The following is a 26,976-nucleotide window of genomic DNA, read 5'->3' as shown; positions in this document are numbered from 1 at the left end:
CAGAGCTGTCATGCAGGTATTAAAGTCATCAAGAACAAGAACGCATTAACCGTTTATAACTCCCAAAAGTAGGTAAAATGTCAGCTTTGTTTGCAGTATAGCATATCAAATATCATGTGCATGACAACTACAAATACAACAATATATGGTTTAGTTGTCAAGATGAGTCATTTCAGCAGTCCTGGTAGAAGAATGTGCACTGCTAAAGTGACAATTTTTATTTTTTAAATTATAAATGTAAAATTATGGAAAAATCATATTTATTAATCTGAAGTGTCTAAATATTTGCAAACTGCTAATCTAACTAGTAAGACTATACTACCGGTATGCTATTCTATGATCATCACCTCAAAGGGTGCAACCAATTCGAGAAACATTTCCTGTACAGACACAAGATTTAAGGCAATTATTTAATGCCAACCTAAATTTCAGAGACATTAATTTGACATTTCAAATTTATTCCTTTAAATTGTACTTAGTTGTCAACATACAAAGTTTAAATTTTCCAGTCTTCATATTTAAGAACTTTGACATTCATTAGTCTGATTCATTTTATGAGAATCACTACATACGCTGGTTAAATCACAAAAAAAAAAAAACTGGATTTGTATAATTACCTAAAGCATAAGCAACATTTGTTGTCAGTTGTACAGGAACAAAATTATACTCTGTTACAATCAGCCAACAGCAGTCCTCTGTTATTAAATCAGAAGTTATTAAATCAATGAATTAGAGGAGAAAGAATAAGTGCTCAAAGATGACAAACTAAGTGCTGAATGTTCAATTTCCTCTATGAGAAACAGTCTTTTTAAGTTCATGTCTATCAACTACAGTCTCAGAGTTTACTAACAACTTGTGGATGACTGACAGCTGAGGGAAACCCGCCATCAAAGGCCGCATTCAGGACTTCATCCAGAGTGCTGGCGAAAACAAAATCCAGATCAGCTCGCACATGGGCGGGTATCTCCTCCAAATCTTTCTCGTTGCGCTTGGGGATGATAACACGCTTCAGATTGGCCCGATGAGCTGCCAAGACTTTATCCTTTATACCTCCCACCTGTAGAGAGACAACATACATCTTGTAAGCTCAGACAATCAACATCTCTGAAGATGAACGGTCTGTGAGAGATCTGCTTTAGGTTCCTCACCGGCAGAACCAGTCCTCTCAGAGTGATCTCTCCAGTCATGGCCACATCAGAGCGCACCAGACGCCCACTCAACAGCGAGGCCAGGCACGTTACTATGGTAACACCAGCAGAGGGTCCGTCCTTAGTGACAGCGCCTGCCGGGAAGTGCAAGTGGATATCGGTACCCTCCAGAGGATCAGTGCTGCCTACAACAACATCATTCAAACACAAAGATTGTGATAAATCAGTCTCGCCCACAGTCAACTATAAACAACATGTGGTATTTTAGGGGAAGTAAAAGCTGTCACGTAAGAGTCCACTTCTCTATTTATCTATAAATGACAACTGTAAGTACAGTACCATACAAAAGTTTGGGGTCAATAATCTCTTATTTAGAATTTTTATTCAGCAAGGATGGATTAAACTGATTAAAAGTGACAGTAGTATAATGTTAGAAAAGACTTATATTTCAAATAAATGGTATTTCTATTCATTAAAGAATCCTTAAAAAAAAAAAAAAAAAATCACAGTTTCCACAAAAATATTTAGTAGCCCAACTGTTTTCAACATTGATAATAATGAGAAATGTTACTTGACCACCAAATCAGCATATTAGAATGATTTCTGAGGGATCATGTGACACTGAAGACAAAAGTAATGATGCTGAAAATTCAGCTTTGCTTAAATGCAAATAAATGCAAACCAAAATGAACAGTCTGGTCACATGACTTGTGGGCAGGAAGGGGCATGTACATAATTGTGTGTCTTGCCAAGGGCTAATACACAACACTCGCTTTCAGAAAAATAGACACATAGACGCACTCTGTAAATAAATACACCCTAAAGCTGCTTTCCTTAATATTTATGATATTAAAACCTATAATACCTTATGGTTTCCTCCCAAAATTAAGATAGCACCTGCTCTCCCCCTTTAGCTGGACTTTCACTTTCCCCCCTCTGGCCTCAATGTCTGTCACCTTCTTTAATGAAAAGCCTCAAATAGCTAGTATACATGTATGGGTAGTCAATGTCTATTACTTACCATTAGAGAGGAGGTAAGTCTTGGCATTGCTGCGGAGCCAGCTGATAGCTAGATGGGCAGATTCCTTCATGACATCCCCCAGCTGTCCCGTCAGGGTCAACTGACCTTCTCCATCCATACGACTGGCCTCCACAAACATGATCTCTCCACCCATAGGAGTCCAGGCCAGCCCAATCGCCACACCTGGTAGGGTCAGTCGCTCTGAGACCTACGAACATATACAGCTCTGGTTACATACTTAACATGTCAAACAGTGTAAAAATCAGAGCAGCACTAAATAAACTTTTTTTTTTAAGTGTTATGCATCTTACAAATTCCAAACAGCTGATGTAAACTTGTGACCACAACTTTGAATGCCGAAAAGAACAGCAAGCCCTTTTGATTTTTTCCCCCCGGCACATCCAGATTGAGAATTTGCCCCATTAAGAGAAGTCCACAGAAAGACAGCCTGATTTTATAAATGTCCCAAAAAGTTTTGTCTGTTTGTAAACTTGATAAAATGCAGAAAGCTGAATGCTAATACAAGGTTTGAAGGAGAAGATGTGTGTGATAGTTCAGCAGAGCTGAAACAGGGTGACTTTGGTCTGCCTCTGGTCTTTCCCTGTCCCGTTCCCATAGGCATGGCAGGAATGCAGCCTCTATTACTGAGAGGAGAGAGAGCACTTCTCTGAGAAACACAACAGCACACACAGGGCCGGGGCTGAAACGATTAGTCGACATTATCGACAATAAAAAAATTCTTGACAAATATTTTTGTTGTCGAATAGTCTTTTGATCTCATATGACCTATTTGAAGGGCCTGCAATAACGCGGTTTGACCAGTGGGGCGCTGTAGCGCAATACTGTAATGCAGCCCTACATGGCACTTCGGAGTGCACGGTACAAACTGAGTCAAACCCGTAAAATGTGGGAGTTTAACATAGTATAAAACATAACGTTTAGCATAACTACAAAAAAATGCTGTCATGCGGGGCCACACGTCCGTTTTCTCACGCAGTGAAAGATACATCACAGAGCAAAGAGGGCACAGACAACGCGCCGACAGATAAGACAGATCAGGTTACTTTTGATATAAAACAAAGTCTCAGCTTTTAAATTCTGTCAATTTTACTACGCTATTCAAACAATACATGTGGTTTTGGCACTCTTTAATGTGGCATGACAGATCGCTGTAATACCGCAGGTCAAGCGGCACGTGAACCTATTATCTCTTCCTCTTTTCTACTTTTACAGTATGAAATAAACATGAATGAACATCAACAAGTAAGTTGAAAGATACAGTACAATTTACTGAAATGAATCCATCTATAATATAATCACTTAATCAGAGTTTCAACCGCAGAAAGACGTCAATAAAACAGCTTGCAAACAAATGTCACAAAATGTTACATTTACCTCAGGAAAGCCATTCAATGAGCATAAACTCGATAGTTAGTAAAAAGAAATTTGCACAATATTACATATTCATATTTTTTACTCTTATTAAAAAGTTATTACAATTCCCAGACTTAATAAAAACACAGTATGTCATTTTAACAGTATTTTTAACAAATTCATTAAAAATACACTTTCAAAAGCTGAAGTGATTTCCTTGTTTTAATTATTAGTTAAAGTATAATTCAGTATTTTAACTAATTGCTAGTGGAATAATCGAACAAAGCATACTGATTAACCAGTGTAATAACTGATGATTAGTCGATTAATCGTTCCAATAATCGGTAGATTAATCGATTATCAAAATAATCATTTGTTGCAGCCCTAGGTGCAAACAGTCCAAAAGGTTTGTGGACAAATGAACAATAATATGCGAGTAGTGACAGGACTGCACAAAAAATTTTTTTTTAAAATGACACTGGCCTTCAATTTGAAAGAACACAGACTACTAGATTTTTACATTTTTTCTAAAAAAAAAAAAAAAAAAAAAAGTGAGTGGCGCTTGCTCATGCAAAACTTTCCACTGTGATGATCAAAAAACAGTAATATTATAAAGTATTATCACACTTTAAAATAGCTGCTTTCCAGTTTAACATATTTTAAAATGTAATTTAATCCTGTAATGGCAAAGTTGAATTTTCAGCATCATTATTCCAGTCTTCAGTGTCACATGATCCTTCAGAAATCATTCTAATATGCTGATTTGGTGCTTAAAAAAAAAAAAAAGTTAAACATCTTATTATCAGTGTTAAAAACAGTTGCGCTGCTTAATATTTTTGTGGAAACTATGATACTTTTTTTGTGGAGACAATGTAAAATGCTTTTGACTTGTGCTTTCTCATAAGGATCGTACACAAAGGTGGAAAAACTTGAAGGACTTTCTACGTGTTTTAGAAACATTTCCTTCAGAGACACAAAAAGAGGTGCATTTGTGTTCTTATAGACTTATTCTATGCTGTTTTGTAGTATAAATAGTGTGAGTAGTGTGCTCACACTGAAAATACCAAAAATAAAAGTGCATTTTAAATACCCTTAAATACTGGATGAATGTCGGACACTTCATAAAGTTCATAATCTACCCAGTTGAGTACATAAGTACATAGTGTATAAGGAGTGTATATTGCCTCATTTGGGACACAACTAAGGAGCTTTCAGGCACTTATTTAATACCAACCTCTATTTCAAAGAGTGGCGGTCCAAGAATATCCTTAAGGGCAATGTGGTCAACAACAATTGGCATCTCTGGAGGTGCCGCTATCCCAGAATCCTCAGCCTTGTTCTCTGTATTCTCGTCTGAAAGATATAGACAGAGAGAAAAGGTGGGAAACTGGTGAAAACTCTGGTGGAATTCTAGGTTTATCGTTAATTTAAAACTGGTGTGTCAATATAAAAGAGGTGGGTGATTGACATTACATGAACTAAAAGTAAACTCAATTTAGGCAGAGATAAAAGCATATTCAGAAAAGTGAATTACAAGAGAAAAAAAAAGCGCTATAAAATTTTATCGCACCAGCACTTCCATTATCATGTCTATTTGAGGCTTTTCATTAAGGAAGGTGACAGACATTGAGGCCAGAGGGGGGGAAAGTGAAAAGAAAATCGAGAAAGAGATGTCTTGAAATAATGGAGAATTATAGGCTGCCACAGGGGTCCAGCTAAAGGGGGAGAGCAGGTGCTATCTTGATTTTGGGAGGAAACAATAAGGTATTATAGGTTTTAATATCATACGTAATAAGGAAAGCAGCTTTAGGGTGTATTTATTTACAGAGTGCGTCTATGTGTCTATTTTTCTGAAAGCGAGTGTTGTGTATTAGCCCTTGGCAAGACACAGAATTATGTACATGCCCCTTGCTGCCCACAAGTCATGTGACCAGACTGTTAATGACATGCAAAGGAGGAGAATCATGTTCTGAAGAACAAAGAAGGAAAGAGCATATGCCATTCTGAGGAAAGACATAAAATGTCTTTTAAGATTTTATTGTGCTAATGATATGACTGATCAGTGCACATTATTCTAGGAAAAAAAGTTTGCTTTCATAAAAATTATGAACCACCTTATTTTCTACTAACATGAACCAAGACAGACCGCGACAAATAATATTAACCAATAATGTCATAGCTCACTTTTCATGATCTAATCAAATTCCGATGGATAAAATTAAGCCCTGCCTAGCATTATTTTGCACTATATCTTTTTTTGCTCAGAAATGCTTCATTTTACAAAATATGTTGGCATGAGATCAAAATATATCATTTTATTATTGCAAGTGACTGGTCTTAATGTGAATGATTAGTCCCTGCATATATTTTTTTTTTATAATTTTGTTTCACTAGGAAATCTGTCACAATACTGTAGTAAAGCTGGTCGCAACTTTTGTTTCATGCCGACTTTAAAGCTGCACTTTTTATTCAATAAAAAGCACAACAAATATATATATATATATATATATATATATATATATATATATATATATATATATATAAATATATAATTTTTATTAATTTAATTACTTTTTTAAGAAAATAAAATAATATATATAATAATATATAATATATTAATAATTAATATATATTATATATATATACATATTATATATATTAATAAAATATTATAATTAATTTATTTTAATTACTTTATTTTATTTTGTTTACACATAAGAAAATGAATAGTGCTTTTAAAAAATGTTTAAAAATTATGCAGTAGTAATAAAAGCAATTCTGTATGCTTCTGTATGCGGGATGCTTCATGGGGCCAGGCATGTTGGTCACATGACCAGCCAAATTCTACTTGCTTTATTTATCCACCCTATTATTAGTAACTGAAAACTTTTGCCTGAGGCTACATCCACATCATGTTCCATATCAGTCAGCGCAACAAACAAAAAGTGTACCTTTAAAGAAGGACTTTATGCTCCTTTATGAGGAAGCGGCTACCTGACAAACTGATTCTTTCATTTCCCTGTAACTTAGGAGGTTAATGCAAACACTGAACCATAAGAGAGGACCGAGATGTACTGAATGTACTGAGAGAGTGGATATAACAGCAGGAAGCATATGCGACAGCTGTCATGATGTTAAGACTAAGAACAACACCTGCTACAGCAAGCGGCAGATAGAGCCTGAGAGACTGAATATAAAATAAAGCAAAGCAAAAAAAGAACCCCTGACCCTCGTCTCTCTAAATCTCATCTCACACATGGGCCGTGCAGGAGAGGATTGAGAAACAGAGTTGGGGTAAATCAGAATCTAAACAGAGCGTTAACTGGCTAGGCTATTACTTCTGTTACAGAGGAGCAGCTGCAGTGGGACGTAAAGGGGGGTTCTAAAGCCGTATGTTAGCACGCTTTACCCTCCTCCACCCCTCAGGGGGCCCATGCTTAGAGAGATTGATGACCAATATGTGCATGTGTGTGCTGAGGTTCTCAATGTGTGAGACTAGGTTTTCTGAATGTACGTTTGATATTTTCTCAGCATGGGTTGCCTACACCTGCTCTTTAGTCTGAACACACATCTAGAGTTAGTGTACTTGATTATGTCTGTGTGGCACAGCAAGGGTAAATAGGTGTTATGGATTGTGCTGAAGACAGCCGTCTGTATGTGGCAGGGAATGCTAAACCCTTCCTGAGCTGCGGCTGTTGGGGAACGAAGCACGATACACATACAGGAACGTTCCTCAATCAAATACATCCTCACAAAGTGTCTTACCAGCTGAGAGACTAGTGGTCCATCATTATAGGGATTTTTAGGGGCAATACGGATGCCAATAATATCTATAAATAGCAGGGTGAGGCAAATAAAATAAAATAATTTTATTTTATATATTATAATTTATTTTTAGTGCTGTCAAACGATTAATCACACGCAAAATAAAAGTTTATGTTTACATAATATATATGTGTGTACTGTGTATATTTTTTATGTTTATTGTATATTTTATATATATATATATATATATATATATATATACACACACACACACACACACACACACGTAAATATTTATTAAATATACATAATATTAAATACACATAATATTTGTTATATATACATAATAAAAATACACCATACACACATATATTATGTAAACAAACTTTTATTTTGGATGCAATTAATCACAATTAATCATTTGACAACACTATTTTATAAAGTAAAATATTGACATTGAATATTATGATATATTATTACATATTGAATATTAAATTAATTATTTATTTTAATTTTATATATATATATATATATATATTTTTTTTTTTTTTTTTTTTTTTTGGTTTTATCATTTTATTTAAAAAAAAATGTAAATTTAAAATGCATTTACTGATAACAAATGAGATATATATACAGTTGCAAAAATTATGCTTGTGTGCATTTTCTAAGCTTGTCTGTAAATTTTGTAGCTGACACAAAGGGAACTACTGCTACCATTAAATGGCCAAGCAAGATCAAAACAGCTAAATCTTGCCAGATTTTTTGACTCCTTTAAATGAATAGTTTTGTAATTGAATGTTTTTGAATATAGTTTCATAGTTACACTGTGTATAAACCAGGCCTAAATGCAACATGTTTCCAGCAACATCAATTTTCCTGTTCTTGATGAAAGCAAAATACTGCACAAAGTGTCATTCTAGCCAATCAGAACATGCCTAACATGTAATATGTAGCTATTGTGGTGCAGTATTTTCATCCAATGAGACTTCACTGTTGGCAGAGATAGCCATCGGGACGCAACAAAGATGAGAACACACTGGGACGCACAGTTTTATCTTTGCCCAAAGGCTACTACCATCAATCCTGAGTCTATGACTGAAGCAGAGCCTAGGGGAGCTGATGTAATTCCAGCCATAAACTACAATGATGTGCGAGATGAAAAAAATCCCACTTTTACCTGCGTGCTGCTCTGCTCTAGAGACCTTATGACCTTCAGCGACCTTCACAGCCACTGCTCGACAGATGGCCCCGATCTTCCTCTCCAAAGAGCGCACGCCTGCCTCCCGTGTGTACCTACAAACACACATTCACACACAAATCACTCTGTCATTACTGCTGGCACTGCTGGGCCGGGCCATGTATTGATTGCTTTTTAGCAGATAATCATCCCCAAATTAGCAACCTCTGAGGTAATTAATTAGTTTGCTGTGCAAATGTCTCTAATTGACGATCCCTGGTGGACTACAGACTTTTAGAAGAGAAGTTTGGCAGCCTGTCATAAGATACGGTTTTGAAGGAGAGAGTGAGACAGCAGAGGATATAGTTTACAGGAGACCCGGCTGGGAAGCCCCTCTGTTCCTCTGTTTCACCTGATAACTTCTCTTAGCAGTAGCTACATTTACATGGACACCTTTTGTTTCAATCGGAATGAATTCATTCATGAATCAGAATGTGGTGTTTAAATGAATGCTAAATAAAGTGACGACGACGCAAACTCGTTCCGCGCGTCGCACGTCATTACACCATTTCTCTGTCATTGCACATGTTCAGTACTTACCAGTTTCGGTTTTCAATCCGATCAAGTATTTACATGTCCTCTTGATTGGATTAGAAAAGGTTTAAACCACCCCTTACAATCTGAATGAAATTTTGATCAGATTTGACCAATTCATTCCGACTGACGTGGTTACACGTCATTTCATTTTATTTTATATATATATATATATATATATATACACATTTATTTATTCATTATTTTAATTTAAGTAACAGTGTATTTATCTGATCATATATCACCAATATATTCACCATTCAGAGTCAATGCATATGGCACGTTAACTTACAAACACCAGCATACTAGCGTGTGGATGGAGATTCATCTGTTAGTGTGTGTGATTATTTCTTAATTGATAATGACTGCTCCTGTCTGGACACTTTAATCTTGTCCTTCTGTCCTCCACCTTTAGAACACAAAGTGTGTGTGTGTGTGTGTGTGCATACTTGCTGATGATCTCCTGTGTGGTGTCCTGTGGGATCTGGAGCTGTTGTGGGGTCAGCCCATGCTGCTCCAGCTGATGAGGGATCAGGTGCCGATGGGCGATTTCTACCTTCTCCTCCTGGATATACCCTAATGAGAGACACATGCTGATATTCAGAACACAAATTACAATATACTAATCAAGTATTCAACTACAAAACCATCTGCTCAGTTGTTGGATAGTTAATTAAGTTCAATTTAAATAGTCAGGAATTAATCACTAAAAATGTCACATCGTCAATGCCACGTCCTGCTGTCTTTTTTTGTCCGATATTGAACCCTGACCTGGCACCTGGAGGACCTCCATTCTGTCCAGCAAGGCAGGGGGGATGGTGGCCGTGGTGTTTGCAGTGGCAATGAAGAGGACTTGCGAGAGGTCAAATGGCACGTTGAGGTAATGGTCAGTGAAGCTGTGGTTCTGCTCCGGGTCCAGAACCTGATAATGACCACAGTTTATTTGCACAAAATTAGGTATTAAATGGATAGTTCACCCAAAATTGAAAATTATCCCATGATTTACTCACCCTCAAGCCATCGTAGATGTATTTGACTATCTTCTTTCAGACGAACACAATCGGAGTTATATTATAAAATATCCTGGCTCTTCCAAGCTTTAAAATGGTAGTGAATGGCGCTCCTGACTTTAAAGTCCAAAAAAGTGCATCCATCCATCATAAAGGATATCTACACGGCTCCAGGGGGTTAATAAAGGCCTTCTGAAGCGAAGCGATGGGTTTTTGTAAGAAAAATATCCATTTTTAAATCTTTATAAACTAAAATAACTAGCAATGACTAGCAATAACTAGCAATGACGCAATGACAAACGCAGAAGCGCAGAGGATAGAGCAAAACAAAACACTGGTCACCAATTAGAAGTCTAAAACGAGAATTTTTAAAGAGAAATGTCGCAGGATTTCAATATAAGAGAAGAGGAGCTTGAGTTTGTTGCCCAGTCCTATTTGTTTGAACCGGGAGTGGTGTCAAAGCTTACGCTAGTCCTACATCCTGCGTCATACATCGCATCGGGGGTTACTCATTTGGTGTTGACTTGCGTAGGCCGTCTGCTGGAAGCTAGTTATTTTAGTTTACAGTTTTAAATATGGATATTTTTCTTACAAAACCCCATTGCTTTGCTTCAGAAGGACTTTATTAACCCCCTGGAGTCGTATGGATTACTTTTATGATGGATGAATGCACTTTTTTGGACTTCAAATTCAGAAGTGCCATTCACTACCATTATAAAGCTTGGAAGAACATGGATATTTTTAAATATATCTTTGATTGTGTTCTTCTGAAAGAAGATAGTCATATACACCTAGGATGGCTTGAGGGTGAGTAAATCATGGGATTTTCATTTTGGGGTGAACTATCCCTTTAACACAAAAGTTAGATTTACAAGTTAAAGTGTGCATTTTAACCACACATCAAATAGATTTCATGATCATGAACAAAAACTGCTCTAGCCTGAGTAGGTAACCATAGCAACAGGCTGCTCAAACCCCTTCTGTTAGAATCAGCACTGGATGGTACATCGACAAAACAAACACTCATTATTTATTATTTTATTAGGGATTCACATACCATCATACAGTTCCAAACAAAGATTCCCTTACGATCTGGTATTAATATGCTAAACAATAACCAGTTTATTAAAACCATATTTTAATGTTTTTTACAACACCATTTTTAATCTTTTATTACATGTTGTCTCACTGTAATAACATTCAGTATACTATATCACGGTAAGGGCGAGTGTTCACCAAAGCATTTCTTCCTGCATGTTTTAAAAAAGCCAGCAGCCAGAATAGCATCTACTCAAAGCAAAATATTGTGCTTGGCTTTTTTTGCTAGCTGCCGAGAGGTGAAAAATGTTTAACTTTTGCTGCGTTACATTTACCATGGAAGAGGGATGTCGGAGCTGGGAATGACGTCACACCCAAGTTGACCGTGTACAGTACACAAAGCGGAAAACTAAGATGGACGCGTCCAGGCAAACCTTTGCTTTCTCTTTCAGAATACAAACATATAAAAAAAGCGGTATTTTACCCATTCACACCAAGGATGATAACTATAAATAATGATAAAGCTATAGTTTTTAAAATCATCCTCAATTTAAAAGAATAGAAGAGTCCACACCACAACTGTAACTATAATGGCACAGGAGAACAAAATCATGGAATCACTTTCAGAATGATTTTCCAGCTGATGAATGAGCCTTTGTGTGAACAGGCCTTTAGTCAAGTAATAACACACCTCTCCAAGATGCACCATGAGGTATGAGATGAGTTATGTGCTGAAGTTTATTACTCAGGGTTAAGGGCTTAAAACAAGATCGCTATAGCTATTAACAACCATCTTAAAACTATTTATTTTGAAATGCTTCCCTAAATAAAGTGTGTGTATTCTGAGCCTCTGACAAACTAAATCACAGAGCTTTCTGCTGAGCTTGTCAGGTCACGTCCACCCTGGGATGAACTTCCCTATCTCCAGATCCTATCTGGAGCACAATGAAAGGGGTCACATGCTTTACAATAGGAGATGAACGTCACTCCCTGGATGATTTTTGAGTGGCGATCTTCTGATTACACGATGCAGACTGCTGATCTCTAGTGAAATTGTAAGATTCATTTCTCTCCCCCTGAATTATTTTGAAGTACGTCATGCCAACAGATTACAATCACAGACATACAGATGTTCAAAGCATGCACGGGCGATATTTGGATATTTATCTCAGTGGAAACAAACTGCCTCATGTGTATGTAAATGGTGATGTGTATGTGATATTGTGTACAGAAAGTACAACAAACTACTACCTATGGTATGCATGCGCTCACCTTGTAGACCACACATGAACACATTTCAAAAAAGATTTTCTTTCAGTATCCTGACATATAATGTGATGCAGTGAGTCTGGGTAATACCATTCTGGAACAGAGTGAGCTGCCCTGTCAGAAATATCTGTCGGGTTTGCACTATTCCATCTCCAGTTTTTCAATTTGAAAGCATATCACAGTCCATCCATCCACTTATATAAGGCCAATATTGCCCTCGAACACCTTTTTAAACTTTTTTAGCCTTAATCATCTATCCATCCATCCTTTCATCCATGCTTCTATCCTTACTTTCCTCCATCCATCCATCCATCCATCCATCCATCCTTTTATCCATGCTTCCTTCCTTTCATCTATCCCATCATCCATCCTTCCATCCATCCTTACATGCCTCCATCCATCCATTCATCCTTTCACCTATCCCTTCATCCATCCTTTCATCTATCCTTCCATCCATCCATCCTTCATCCATCCTTCCATTCCTCCATCCATCCTTTCATCTATCCCTTCATCCATCCATTCATCCATCCCCTCATCTATCCTTTCATCCATCCTTGCATTCCTCCATCCATCCTTTCATCCTTTCTTTCATCCATGCTTCCTTACTTTCATCTATCCCTTCATCCATCCTTCCATTCCTCCATCCATTCATCCTTCCATCTATCCCTTCATCCATCCATGCTTCCTTCCTTTCATCTATCCTCTCATCCATCCTTCCATCATCCTTTCATCCGTCCTTGCATTCCTCCATCCATCCATCCTTTCATCCATCCATCCTTTCATCCATGCTTCCTTCATTTCATCTATCCGTTCATCCATCCTTTCATTCATCCTTTTATCTATCCATTCACCCATCCCTTCATCTATCCCTTCATCCATCCATGCTTCCTTCCTTTCATCTATCATTTCATCCATCCTTGCATTCCTCCATCCATCACTTCATCCATCCATCCATCCATCCATCCATCCATCCACCCATCCATCTAGGCAAATTTTATTTTTATAGTTCTCCATGTTGTGTCTTTTGCTTTAAGTTCTATTCATCCATCCTTCCATTCTTTCATCCATCCATCCTTTCACCCATGCTTCCTTCCTTTCATCTATCCCTTCATCCATCCTTACATCCATCCCTTTATCCATCCTTTCATCCATCCTTACATTCCTTCATCCATCCATCCATCCATCCATTCATCTTTTCATCTATCCATTCACCCATCCTTTCATCCATCCATCCAGGCAAATTTTATTTTTATAGTTCCCCATGTTGTGTCTTTTGCTTTAAGTCTTTGTCATGACAAAAAATAAATAAACAAATAACATTTTTCTTGTAGTGTGAGACTGTGGTCAGGGCAAGTAGCAATACTGTAACCTACATGTAGTTTCTCTCACCTCCAGCAGGGCGGCAGCAGGATCTCCCTGCAGGCTCTTCCCCAGTTTGTCCACCTCATCCAATAAAAAGACAGGATTGTTTACCCCAACAGTCTTCAGCCCATTTATAATGCGGCCAGGCATGCTACCTACGTACGTGCGTCTGAGGACAAAGACACATGGAGATAAAGTGGGAGTGGGAAAAAAGTAGCGGGAGGGAGAGATAAAAGATGGAGTGGAACATGATGAGAGGAGTAAAAAAGATCTGTATCAGAGCTCAGGTGAATAACTTCTTTACAACGTTGCTGGAGCTCGAGTGCATCTGATGGGGTTGAAAACACTTAAGCCGTAACATTTCATCCTACTGAACTACCAAAGAGGCAGGATACGAAGACAGACAGGAGGGAGTTGTGCCCTAATTACAGTCATTAGAGGCTGTAAGACTATCATTAAACTTTACACACTCTACTGTAGTAAACTAACGCAGACTCTGAGTTGTGAAGAGACAAATGCAGAGTGTGTGTGAGGAAAAGTCTCGTAAGAGCCGTTTGTCCTAAGGACACATTTTCCATATGAGAGTGTGAAGTTTGACATTAACCAATCAGAAAGCACAGAGGCTCCTCCCGGCCTGCAGGGTGTCATGATGTTATCACCTTCTAGTTTCTATAGTGACAAGAGATCAGAGGAAACATCAAAAGAAATCACAGTGCAGGTCAAGGTTTAAAGTTTCTCTCGTTACTAATAGGTCACTACGTCATACATCTCTTTGGTGGGTTCATCATAGCCTGACACCTCAATCTGACACATCTGCATCGCTGCATGCTTCACATCTTGGTTATGACTCACCATTTGATTGCAAAACAAAAGCTTGAATGGCTTGAGTTTCAAACGTCTGATAGAACTTGGATTAGTAACGTAACACCCAGGTTAATCACAGTGGTGTCACAGGGTTTTAGTAATGCTGTGGAAATATAATATTTTTTTTTTCTTAAACACAATAATCTTAAAACTGATTGATGTTTATATAGCCATTCAAAAGTTTGGGTCAGTACTGTTTTTTTTTTTGTTTTTTTTAAGAAATGAATACTTTTTTTTTTTTTTTCAGCAAGGATGCATTCAACTGATCCGAAATGACAGTGAAGACTTTTATATTGTTACAAAAAAGTCTGTGAAAAAAAAAAAATACTGTTCTTTTGACCTTTGATTCGTCAAAGAATCCTGAAAAAATGTATCATAGTTTTCATGAAAATATTAAGCAGCACAACTTAACAATAAATGTTTCATGAGCACCAAATCAGCATATTAAAAAGATTTCTGAAGGATCGTGTGACACTGAAGACTGGAGTAACAGTTTCTGAAAATTAAAGGCACAATACGTAATAATTTTGGATTAAAATATCCAAAAACCACTAGAACAGTGTTATATATTTTGTTGACTTGTATACATGTGTAGAAATAAGCAATTTTAACCAGGACACGGACCACATCCGTACGTCGCCTATCAAAGACTTTGTACCCACTTTACCCTCGATTTCCAATTTTATTTTGTAGAAACCATTGAAACACCGAAGACGCTTTAATATATTATGTGATTTATTAGACAGGTAAGCAACTGCTTGGATGGATACATTCATCGACAGAAAACTAATCATGTTTTATATCTCAACAAAGTAAGTCTTATTGTTTAAATCTTGTTTTCTCGATTTACCGCGAGTACCATGTTTTACCATGCCTAATATCGATCTAGCTTACTACAGTGTGCAACAATTGTCTCATAGTAGCCGCCGAGCAAACACAGAGTAAAACTATAACAACTTCCAAAACACACAAATGTATCTAATATGATAAAACAGCGCTGCGTTACCCCACATACATTTGAACGGAAGAAGCGGAAGCAGCGACTGCGACATAATAAAAGTTCCTCTGATGTCGAGCCATGTGTCACGCTCGTCTCTCATTAGCAATCGCTCCAGCGGCCTCGTTTCTGCTTGCACAGTACTCGGTCCGGCTCTGCTTCATACTAAAGAGTAAGTAACATTCATAATCTAATCCATGAACATGATTTCTGCCCGAGTCCCGTCCCAATTCTTTTCCACCAGCTGTAGACGTGAAGACAACACCTCCCATGATTCTGCGAAATCAAGGCGCCATCAAGCTACGCCTTTGTTTTGAATAAGCGACCTCTAGAGGCGAAAATGTACATATTATGCCTTTAAGCTTTGCTATCACAGGATTAGAGTTGTTTTTAAATTATAATAATATTTCACAATATTACCATTTTTAATGTGTTTTTGATCAAATAAATGCAGCCTTGGTGAGCATAAGATAATTCTTTTCAAAAAAATTGTACCAACCTCGAACTTTTGCACATCAATGTATATTCTTGTTCAGTCAGACTTTTGATTACCAGCATGAAGTCTGGCCCACACAGCTTATTCTGGCCAAGAACGCACCGCAAAAGGATCTGTCTGACCTGCCTGTATAATGACCCACTATAGTTTCTTTCTCAAAGCAGTCAGACACTGAGACTATATGTATCATGTAGCATGCCTATTTGAAGATCAGACTTTGAGTCTACTACCTATATGATGACCTCTTACCTGTGGCCACGGATGTCAGACTGATCACAGACTCCCCCCAAGGCGATGCGGTGGAACTCTCGACCCAGCGTGCGAGCGATGGAACGCCCAACACTGGTCTTTCCCACACCGGGGGGTCCCACAAAACACAGTATGGGTCCCTTAAGGGTGCTCTTGAGCTGCCGCACAGCCAGATACTCCAGCACCCTCCTCTTCAGCTTCTCCATGGCATAGTGATCATTATCCAAGAGCACCCGCGCCGCACGGATGTCCAGGCAATCTAATTAGATAACAATGAAACATGTTATAGAGTTAAAATAATTACATATACACTACAATTCAAAGATTTTTTTGAAAGAAATTAATACTTTTATTCAGAAAGGATGCATTACATTAAAAGTGACACTAAAGACATTTATAATGTTACAAAGACTTCTATTTCAAATAAATGCTTTTCTTTTGAACTTTTTTTATTCATCAAAAAATGTATCACAGTTTCAACAAAAATATTAAGCAGCACAACTGTTATCAGCATTGATAATAATAAGAAATGTTTCTTGAGCATCAAATCAGAATGTTAGAATGATTTCCGTAAAATGAAGTGACACTGAAGACTGGAGTTAAGGTGCTGAAAATTCAACATTGCCATCACAGGAATAAATTACATTTTAAAATATATTAAAAAAGAAAACAGTTATTTTAAATTGTAAAAATATTTCACAATATTACTGTTTTTACTGTATTTTTGATCAAATAAATGCAGTCTTGGTGAGCATAAAAGACATTCTTTCAAAAACATATTACAAACCCTAAACAGTCACTAGCCCTTGATTGCACGCATGATGTAAAAATTCTGAAAGGAATGTGAGTATTTTATCAAAGACATATGTATCTCCACCGCCTGATGTAATAAGATACAGACATACGTGCAGCTGTCTCATAAAGTAAACTTAAACTGGGCACAGAATTTTCTTTATGGTTCTCACAAATCATGGATTGTCTAATTCTGCATTTACAGGAGAACATTCCTGTAAGGGCAGACCTCTCTATTCCCAGCTTTCAAGCACGACGATCAAACCACTAAATCAGTTTTCTTCTAATGCTGTCCCACCCTTAAGTGCTGAGATTAAAAGACTGTGAAATGCACTTCATGTACATTAGACTTTCCCAGCAGAATTCCTGCCCCAAGGTCTGTTACACATCTAGCAAGGGAAATTCAAAGGTATGTATGGCGTTCTGTGTGTGTGTGTGTGTGAGCGCATACAATCACATGCGCATGTTTGTTGGAGCCCTTCGTGGATAGTCAGAGATCCTATTTCAAGGCAAGCTATAACCTTAGGATAGTAGGTAATGCATACACTTTTGAACATTCCTTTGAGTGTGCTAATAAAGTGATAAAAAGAAATAGTTGCAATCCTTCACATGAAATAATAATAGAAAACACCAAAAATGAATGAATATAAAGGTATGTTTAATGCTTCTCAACATATGGTCAAACATTCTAGCTATGCTTGGCAATTTGATATACTGTATTTGAATTCTCAGATTTCCCCATGTGGCCATGGAGAACATGACAAGAATAACACATGTAAACAGCTCTCCACCACTACAGTATACTCGCAGCAATTCATTCACAAAATTTGGTAAAAGACTCCCTCTACTGGTGGCGAAACAGTGTAGTCAAACTCTCAGATTTATTTTTATATGAAAAGCTTATTTAATAGTTAAAGTTGTTACCAACAATTAAAACTGCTCTAGATGAAATCTCAAGAGAACTGTTTTTGATAACTGGTTAAAATAGCCATTTTTGTATCTGAAAATTTAATTAAACTATTAAACGTTTCTTTAAATTAATTTTCAAAAAGTTTATTTAGTGTATAAATACACTACAGTTCAAAAATTGGGGTCAGTAAGTTTTTAAAAAAGATTACCATATACTAATACTTGTGCAATACTACATTAAATTAAATAAAAAGTGAGAGTTCTTTTGAACTTTCTATTGATCAGAGCATCCTGAAAAAATGCATCACGTTTTAAAAAAATATTAAGCAGCACAACTGTTTTCAACATTGATAATAGGAGCATATCAGCATATTAGAATGATTTCTGAAGAATCGTGTGACACTGAAGACTGGAGTAATGATGCTGAAAGGACATTTAAAAACATCAAAATAGACTTAAGACTGTCCAACAGAATAAAGTTTTTTTTTATTACTGTAAAAAAAAAGAAGACTGTTTTACTGTATTTTTGATCAAATAAATGCAGCCTTTGTGAGCATAAGAGACTTCTTTCAAAAACATTTAAAAATCTTACCAACCCCAAACTTTTGAACGTTAGTGTACAAAACATTGGTCATTCAGAATTAAACAATATATCTACAGTTACAAATTGTCAAACAAATAGTTACTAAATTTTAATTTAGACATTTATGAAGTAAATAACATACAGAAATACTTCAATAAATAGTGCTATACTTTGATTTAATTTAATAATATAATACTACATATTTTAATTATATTTAAATTTATATAAAATATACTACTATAATAATTTGAGATTTGATATAAATAGTTATAATTAATAATTAGTGATTAACGGTGTTTGGAAACTTCACTCCAAAAACAAAAATGCATGTATAAAAAACAAACAAATATATTTTATTTAATTTTATTTTTAAAAGCTTTCTTACCTTTAGTGCTCTTGCTCCAGGGCAGCTCTACCATCATCTCCAGATAGTTCCGGGTGAGGGCATACTCTGGCATGGACTGTGGCATCTTTTTTAATCTGTGGCAAAAAAAAGAAAACTTTCTCTTAACCCTCTGGTGCTCTTCTGTCATTTTTGACAGAATAAATGAAAAAAAAAAAAAAAAAAAAGTGCTTTTGTTTATGTTTTTTTGTTGTTGTTGTTAGAATTTTTTACTTCATCGGAATGGAACGAATGGTACAAATGGCACTTGCTATGTGTGAACACACACAAAAAAAATCATGGACATGATTTGAAAAGATTAAATGGTCCTGAAAAAAATAGTCACACTTGTACTTACAATCAAAAATGACTGCATTGGAAATGAATGGGAAACGAATTTCATCTAGTGGAAACCTTTGGTACCTGCGCCCAAACAAAATCTTACTGGAAGCACGTTTGAGATATCAAGCTCAAATTTGGAACACAACTTGTTTAGATTTATAACTTTGACTTTCTTAGAGGAAAACGTGTTTTGGAAAATTTCTATTTTCATATTCATTTTTGTTTCACTTCAGCAATAATCTGCCAAGTGTTGTCTTTAAAAAGAGATCAAACTTAAGTCTTTACTCCAAAGCATCCAATATTTATGCCAGTTTAAGTTGTAAGTTTCATTTTCAGCTCTATGGCTCAAAAAGTGAATAAATGGATTATAACTACTGCATAATATAATTTAGTACAATAAAATTCCCTAAAAATACAAAATATTAAGTAAAAAACATTATCGAAATAAAATATAGTACATTCATTTAATTGAAATAATAGTAATAAAAATCTTCAATCTTCACTGCCATGTGAAGGGCACCAAAGGGTTAAGATGTTGGGTAAATAAGAAATCCAGGGAGGAAGCAGCTCAGCAGGTGGAGTCATGAATGCCTTACTAATTAAAATAATGATTAAACTGTAAAGACATGGACTTTTTTTAATCTAAAATGCAGGCATTGGTCAGTGAAAAGTCCCTTGTGCCTAGCCAACTGTGAAATGTGGTTTCCTTTCAAATTACCAGAACATACCGTCTGAGCTCCTTGAGACACACGCGTAGTGCTGCCTCTGGCATAGCTGCCGCCTTCACCTTCTTCTCTAGCAAAGCCGTGTCATCACCATCTTCATCCTCCGCCTCCTCATCCAGCGAGAACTGACGACCTGGGAACACACCACCTTTACGGATGGCCAGCACCTAGGAAAAATGAGAAGAACTCTGTGATTGAGCAGGAAGTTGCGGAGGAAGGTGACTGTGCAGAAAGGGAAACAAATATTGGCCTACTCTTTTGTCATCATCAGGTCTGAGTTTACGGGTTTTCTGCAGCAACTTGAGCCCCTCAATTTGTCTGGTGAGCAGAGGAAGGGCCTTCTTAAACCGTTCCTCCAAGTCTACTGCATCCAGCACCTGACAACAGCACATTGAGAAAACATAAAAAAAAACAAAAGTACTAAATTTAGTTTAGGAAAACATGGTGCATGATCACACTAGGTGAATCATACTGATTCTAGAACCATGCACAATAACCCTTATTAATGTTGCACCTGCAGTTTCTCTTTGTTGGAAGTGCGGATCATGGAGGCCAGGACATCCGGTAGGGTTTCTTTAGGCAGACTGTCCAACAGCCGCCTGAGTTTAGCCACCACAGGAACAGACATGTCCAACATCCCGACCAGCTGGACAAAGAGAGGCCAGAGAACACTGTCAATACACTGAATGAAAAGCCTACATGCAGTGAAACATTCTGTAGCATTTGGCAAAGAATGAAGCCTTTTTATTCATTCAGTCTTTAAATGATGACTCACTGTATAGATGACTGGTGCCAAATGAGAAAAATAACACACAATCACATTCATCTTTTCTTCAGTCATGAAAAGAGGATGTCTTTTTTAAAAAACATATATTTAGCATATACAGTCAAGTGAAAAAGTTAATACACCCTACTGAATTCCATGGTTTTCCGTATCAGGACATAATAAAAAAAAAAATGATCAGGTTCTTGGCAGGTCTTAAAATTTGGAAAATAAAACCTCAGATGATCAACAACACATGACACATGTTATTATTTATTTAACAAAAACTAGGCGAAATGGAAAAGCCATGTGTGACAAACTAAGGACCCTTACTGTTAACATAGGAATTAAGAGGGTAAGTAGCAGTCAGGCACTGCTAATCAAATGCCTTTGATTAATTGATCATCAGCAAGTGTGATCACCTCTATAAAAGCTGAAATTTTGGCAGTTTGCTGGTCTGGAGACTTCAGGTGTGTGTTAATAAAATGCCAAGGAGGAAAGACATGAGCAAAGATCTTAGAGAAGCAGTTGTTTTGCCATCAATCTGAGAAGGGTTATACGGCCATTTCCAAACAATTTGAAGTCCATCATTCTACAGTAAGGAACATTATTTATAGTGGACGTCCCAGCAAATTCACCCCAAGATCAGACCGTGTAATGCTCTGAGAAATTGCAGACGACCCAAGAACTACACCTCAGACTCTACAGGCCTCAGTTAACATGTTAAAATAATAAAGTTCATGACAGTACAATTAGAAAAAGACGGGACAAGTATGGCATGTTTGGAAGGGTTGCCAGGAGAAAGCTTCTTCTCTCTAAAAAGAACATGGCAGCATGGCTTAGGTTTGCAAAGTTGCATCTGAACAAACCACAAGACTTCTGGAACAATGTCCTTTGGACAGACAAGACCAAAGTGGAAATGTTTGGGGGAAAACTAGACAGAGCATATCATAACAAACACTTCATACCAAAAGTCAAGCATTCTGTTGGAGGGGTGATGATTTTGGGCTTGTTTTGTAGCCACAGGACCTGGGTATCTCACAGTCACTGAGTTGAAGTCAAATGTGAGGCCATCTGTCCAACAGCTAAAGCTTGGCAAAAATTGGGTCATGCAACTGGACAATGATCTGAAAATCACCAGTAAATCTACACTAGAATGACTGAAAAATAAAAGAATAAAGGTGTTGCAATGGCCCAGTCAAGTCCAGACCTCATCCCAACTGAAAAGCTGTGGCGAAAGCTGTGCATAGAATGCTAGGGCTGCACGATTTATCGTGATTAAACCACACATGATTTGGCAAAGGCTGCGATTATTTTATGCGCAGCTTGTCAGAGCTGTACGGCTCTGTGATCAGTAGTAAATGCTTCTCCATCTGAAAGCCAGAGGGCGCTCTCGTGCAGAAACTCTAAATATGCCCTGCCGCAAAAAAGATAACAAGCATCATATCTCTGTAGCTGAATAAACAGAAGATTGAAAACACTTTGACTGATTAAACATGACTAATAAACACATGACTGCCTTATTCTGTGTAAGAAGCCACATCATCTCACAGAAGGATGCTCAACTGTCGTTATGAAGTGATTTTGGAGTAAAAACGTTATTAAATGTTGTCTTTTGTTGGAAAAGATGTTAATATATGCTTCTCATGTCTAGAAAGGTGTTTGACGCGTGTTGCTTTTTCAAATCTACATTATAAGCGACTCAAACTGGCAGTGCTTTCAGATGGATTAGCAATTGGAGCCATAATTCATTGACAATCTGTGGATAAAAAAAAAAGTAATCGCAGCCTTTGTGATTTCATAATCGCACTAAGAATAGCATTTAAGCGATAATCACGTATAAGTTCAATGTTATATTTCGTATCGTGCGATAAATCGTGCAGCCCTAACAAATGCCTACATAACTCAATAAACTGGAGCAATGTTATGAAGAAGAATGGGCCAAAATTCCTGCAGAATGATGTGAGACTGATAAAGTCATACAGAAAATGATTACATCAAGTTATTGCTGCTAAAAGTGGATCTACAAGCAACTGAATCATAGGGTGTCCTTAGTTTGTCACCCATGGCTTTTCCATCTTGGCTTTATTTTTGTTAAATAAATTATGATACGGTGTAATGTGTTATGTGATGTTGTTCATCTGTTGTTTTATTTTCCAAATTTTAAGATCTGTCAAGGACCAGATGATCTTTTATTATGCCCTGTTCCGTAAAACCATGGAATTCAAAAGGGTGTCCTAACTTTTTCACATGACTGTATATTTTTTCAAAAAATTTGGCTGCCATCCATTACCATTATTTGAATTTATCACAAATTTATCAAATTCTCATGTTGGTTATCATTGCTCAAAAAGGTATTTTAGTAAAAGTAGTTAAATACTTAGTAGTTAATAAATAAGAATATTTATTATTTATTCATTAAAAAAAAACATATACTACCATTAAAAAGTGTGGGGTCATTGGGGATATTTTTAAATACATTAAAATAGAAAACAGTTATTTTAAATTGTAATAATATTTCACAATATTACTATTTATTTTTGATCAAATAAATGCTTGGTGAGCAGAGACTTCTTTCAAAAAAATGTACATAATCTTACTTAATCTTAAATATTACACACAGGTGTATCAAATGAATAAAATCTGTGACTTGTGGAAAAAGACGTGTTATTTTTTATAGCCTGTTAACAGAATCACAGCATAAACAGCCAAAAGCCTGTCTCTTTCCTCCTGACCTGTACAGCTGCCTGATAGAACCTCTGTGACAGCTCTCCCAGCTCTCCATCAGCCGGATCCCCCTCTGTGTACTGCTCCAGTTTGTCTAGCTGTTCCACCTCTGCCACAGGGAAGGGTCTCTCTCTCAGCAGCTGGGTCACACGAAAGCGACATAGGCCCGTAATGAGCAGTGTGTAGTGTGGTTTCGGCCAGTTGCTTCCCACGACCTGCACTGCCAGTCCTGCTGTGCCAATACTGAGAAGACAGAAGTATAGATTAAACTAAGCACTGAGACTTAAGTTTTGCTTTCCGTCAAATCTAATTTGTGATATCCGTGTAGGTTTTATGCCAATCATAACATCTAACAGAGGCACACACACTGATTTAAATATTGATTATAAATAATAATAACTTCATCAATACTAGTATTCTCTCATTTCCATTTAAAATTCTTCTAGACATTGAAATCATATATTAAAGAATCTAAAATGTGACTGGGTTAATGTACAAACATGCTGCTGATGCACAGAGTCAAGGTCGAGAGAAATATTGGCTCTGTTAAAACCTAGTGAGCTGCCAATTAAGACAGCGCATGGCAGAAACTCAATGCATTTAGGCACGTAGAGACAGAGGTTCAAACTGAGCATCACAATGGGGAAGAAAGGTGATTTAAGTGACTTTGAATGTGGCATGGTTGATGGTGCCAGACAGGATGGTCTGAGTATTTCAGAAACCGCTGATCTACTGGGATTTTCACGCACAACTATCTCTAGGGTTTACAGAGAATGGGACGAAAAATAGAAAATATCCAGTGAGTTCTGTGAGGGGAAAATGCCTTGTTGATGCCAGAGGTCCGAGGTGAATGGCCAGGGCTGCATTTCCCAAAAGCATTGCAAGCCTAAGTTTATCATAGAGACCATTGGTGGCAATAGTTCTATAACCTACTTAGGCCTACTATGCTTTTGGGAAACGCAGCCCAGGCTGGTTCAAGCTGAGAGAAAGGTAACAGTAACTCAAATAACTACCCGTTACAACCAAAGTCTGCAGAAGAGCATCTCTGAACAGCAGCAGCAGACCACACCAGGTGCCACTCCTGTCAGCTAAGAACAGGAAACTGAGGCTATAATTCACACAGGCTCACCAAAATTGGACAAACCTGCAGCAACTGTGTGTTGATGTTATCATGTGCTAGGTGTACTTATAAAGTACACCTACACTACCGGTCAAACGTTTGGAAACATTACTATGGAAGTGATGTCTCGCACTCATTGAAGTATAAGCGCGAGACATCACTTCCGTTGACAGAGTGCGATCAGACCTCACTAAGCGAATGCTGAACGCAGTTGGACATAGTGGTGTTTTAGATGTAAAAAATGATATAAATACTGTTCGGTTTCTCGCACAAACCGATCGTTTCGTGTCTTAGGACATCAATGTGTCGTCACGAGCCGCAGGGTTTAATTTGGATTTGTCTAAGCAAGTTTATTAACTCTTATAAAAGAAGTTCCCATTGACACCCATTATACGGCTGACAGACGGCAACGGTTGTTGTTAAAAATCATCATTTGTGTTCTACTGAAAAAACAAAGTCACCTACATCTTGGTTGCGCTGGGGGTAAGCAGATAAATATCAAATTTTCATTTTTGGGTGAACTATCCCTTTAAGGATCATGTGACACTGAAGACTGGAGTAATGATGCTGAAAATTCAGCTTTGCATCACAGAAATAAATTATATTTTAAAGTATATTAAAATAGAAAACCATAATTTTAAATTGTAATAATATTTCACAATATTATTGTTTTTTCTGTATTTATTATGAAATAAATGCAGCCTTAATAAGCATAAGAGACTTCGTTCAAAAACATTAAAAATAGTAATGTTTCCAAACTTTTGACCGGTAGTGTAGCTAGGAATATATATATTCCATTTATGACTTTCAACATTTTATTACATTTACATGATTTCCTGTCTTGTTTTTTTTTTTTTTTTTTTTTTTTAATTATCTTATATGTCCATGTTTCACATTAAAGCCTGTCTAGACAGGTCGCAAAGATTTGAGACATGTCCATCGATCGCTAACAGAGCAGAGGCTCGCAAGGTTAAAGTCCATCTGCAGCTCAAACGATTATTCTAGAAAACGAATACCGCTACTACTAGTCTCTTAGAATATAAAAACCGGCATGTAGGTTAATGTTTGATTTTGAACACCATTTAACTAAAACATCCTCAAGGTAAAGTTCAGTGAATACAAAATAGTGTCTAAATGTCAGTCATCACCCTTACAAACAATACCATGGTAACCAAAAAGATTTCGGCAAAATATCAAAGTTACACATAAACTAAAGTTTAAAACTAAAGCTTATGATACAATAAAATTAGGTTATTGTGTTATAAACTCATAATAAATGACTACTGGACCTCCTTTCATAACGAAACTCACAGTTGCATCACACTGAATCTGCAGCGGGCTTGACAGACCCACCTGTGTAAGGACGGGAGCTCATCGCTGTCGTGCTCGGGGTCTCTAGTGTTAGGAACAATCCCTATGATGGTACTTTTCAGCGAGGTACCCTTCAGCAGTCTGCTCTTCACTAACTGCATGTTTCTCGCCGTATCGACGCTGATTCTCATGGTCGAGCCGGGTAACAGCACTCCATCATGAGTACACAGCAAAGGCAGCCGGGTGGGGATTTGAATACCACTGTTGGATGACATTGTACAGAAGCTGGATAGACGTTTAAAGTTTAAAGCTTGTATTCGCAGTGAACTAGGGTGCAAGGAACGCCTTCATCGTATGACTAACTGGGACAAATGAAAACAGGAAGTTGGAACTACGGCATGTACACTAGAACAATTTTTGGAGAGCAAACGGAAACGCCTACTTTTGTGAAAGCACGCGGACTGCTGCCAAATGTACACTGTGTTCTCTCTCTTCGTAGTGTGTTTTCTCAGTTTTACTTTGGGGACGCGTTTTCAAAAAAAAAAACGATAAAGAAAAAAAAAAAGGGGAAGTTTGAAGAAGGGCTAAAATTCACGCGGTGGGGATAGAATCTTTTATAGATAGGACCCTCCGCTGGCCCAATGACCAACGAGGCGGCCGGGACCCATTAGGGAGCCTCAGCAAACTTCCAAGGGGGCTGACAGAAGACTTAAAATGATTGAAAACATACTAAAATAATCAAAGCTAAATGCCCAAAACGCTAAAGTAAAAATGTACATGTATATGTAAACATATTTCTTATTTTAATTTGTCCCCTCAACAACTTGTTTTTGGAAAATTGGTTTGGAAAATTCTGGAATCACAAAGTTTATTCCCTATTCTATTCTATTAACTAGTTTTTGTTCTACTTTCTAGGGGAAACAGACGAGATTCAGTTGACTAAATATTGTCTTTGATT

At 37.1% G+C, this 26,976-nt stretch overlaps 1 protein-coding gene across 1 annotated transcript; it reads right to left on the bottom strand.

Annotated features, from left to right (window-relative positions):
- Nucleotides 1-441: 441 nt before the first annotated feature.
- lonp2 (lon peptidase 2, peroxisomal) lies at nt 442-26,406 on the bottom strand. The gene is made up of 15 exons (XM_051869670.1): nt 26,061-26,406; nt 23,596-23,830; nt 20,612-20,743; nt 20,352-20,474; nt 20,101-20,264; nt 19,034-19,128; nt 16,365-16,623; nt 13,786-13,927; nt 9,851-10,001; nt 9,529-9,655; nt 8,486-8,601; nt 4,778-4,896; nt 2,170-2,377; nt 1,149-1,333; nt 442-1,057 (listed from the first exon to the last, which is right to left on the bottom strand). Exons 1-15 carry the CDS (start codon nt 26,291-26,293, stop codon nt 836-838), a joined length of 2,511 nt encoding a protein of 836 aa, XP_051725630.1. The 5' UTR covers nt 26,294-26,406; the 3' UTR covers nt 442-835.
- Nucleotides 26,407-26,976: the final 570 nt, after the last annotated feature.

This window comes from Ctenopharyngodon idella, chromosome 18 (genome assembly GCF_019924925.1).
Source record: "Ctenopharyngodon idella isolate HZGC_01 chromosome 18, HZGC01, whole genome shotgun sequence".
Lineage (NCBI taxonomy): Eukaryota > Metazoa > Chordata > Actinopteri > Cypriniformes > Xenocyprididae > Ctenopharyngodon > Ctenopharyngodon idella.
Note: the sequence above shows the minus strand (reverse complement) of the source record. Positions and strands in the feature narration are given on the sequence as shown.

What these genes read in the sequence shown, in the direction of transcription:
- lonp2 (XM_051869670.1), bottom strand. Translation starts at nt 26,293, where the DNA reads ATGTCATCCAACAGTGGTATTCAAATCCCCACCCGGCTGCCTTTGCTG. An exon ending in GACCTGATGATGACAAAAGA is followed by an intron (nt 20,265 to 20,351) that starts GTAGGCCAATAT and finishes CATTTTTCCTAG; the next exon opens with GTGCTGGCCATCCGTAAAGG. An exon ending in TGAGAGGACTGGTTCTGCCG is followed by an intron (nt 1,058 to 1,148) that starts GTGAGGAACCTA and finishes GTCTCTCTACAG; the next exon opens with GTGGGAGGTATAAAGGATAA.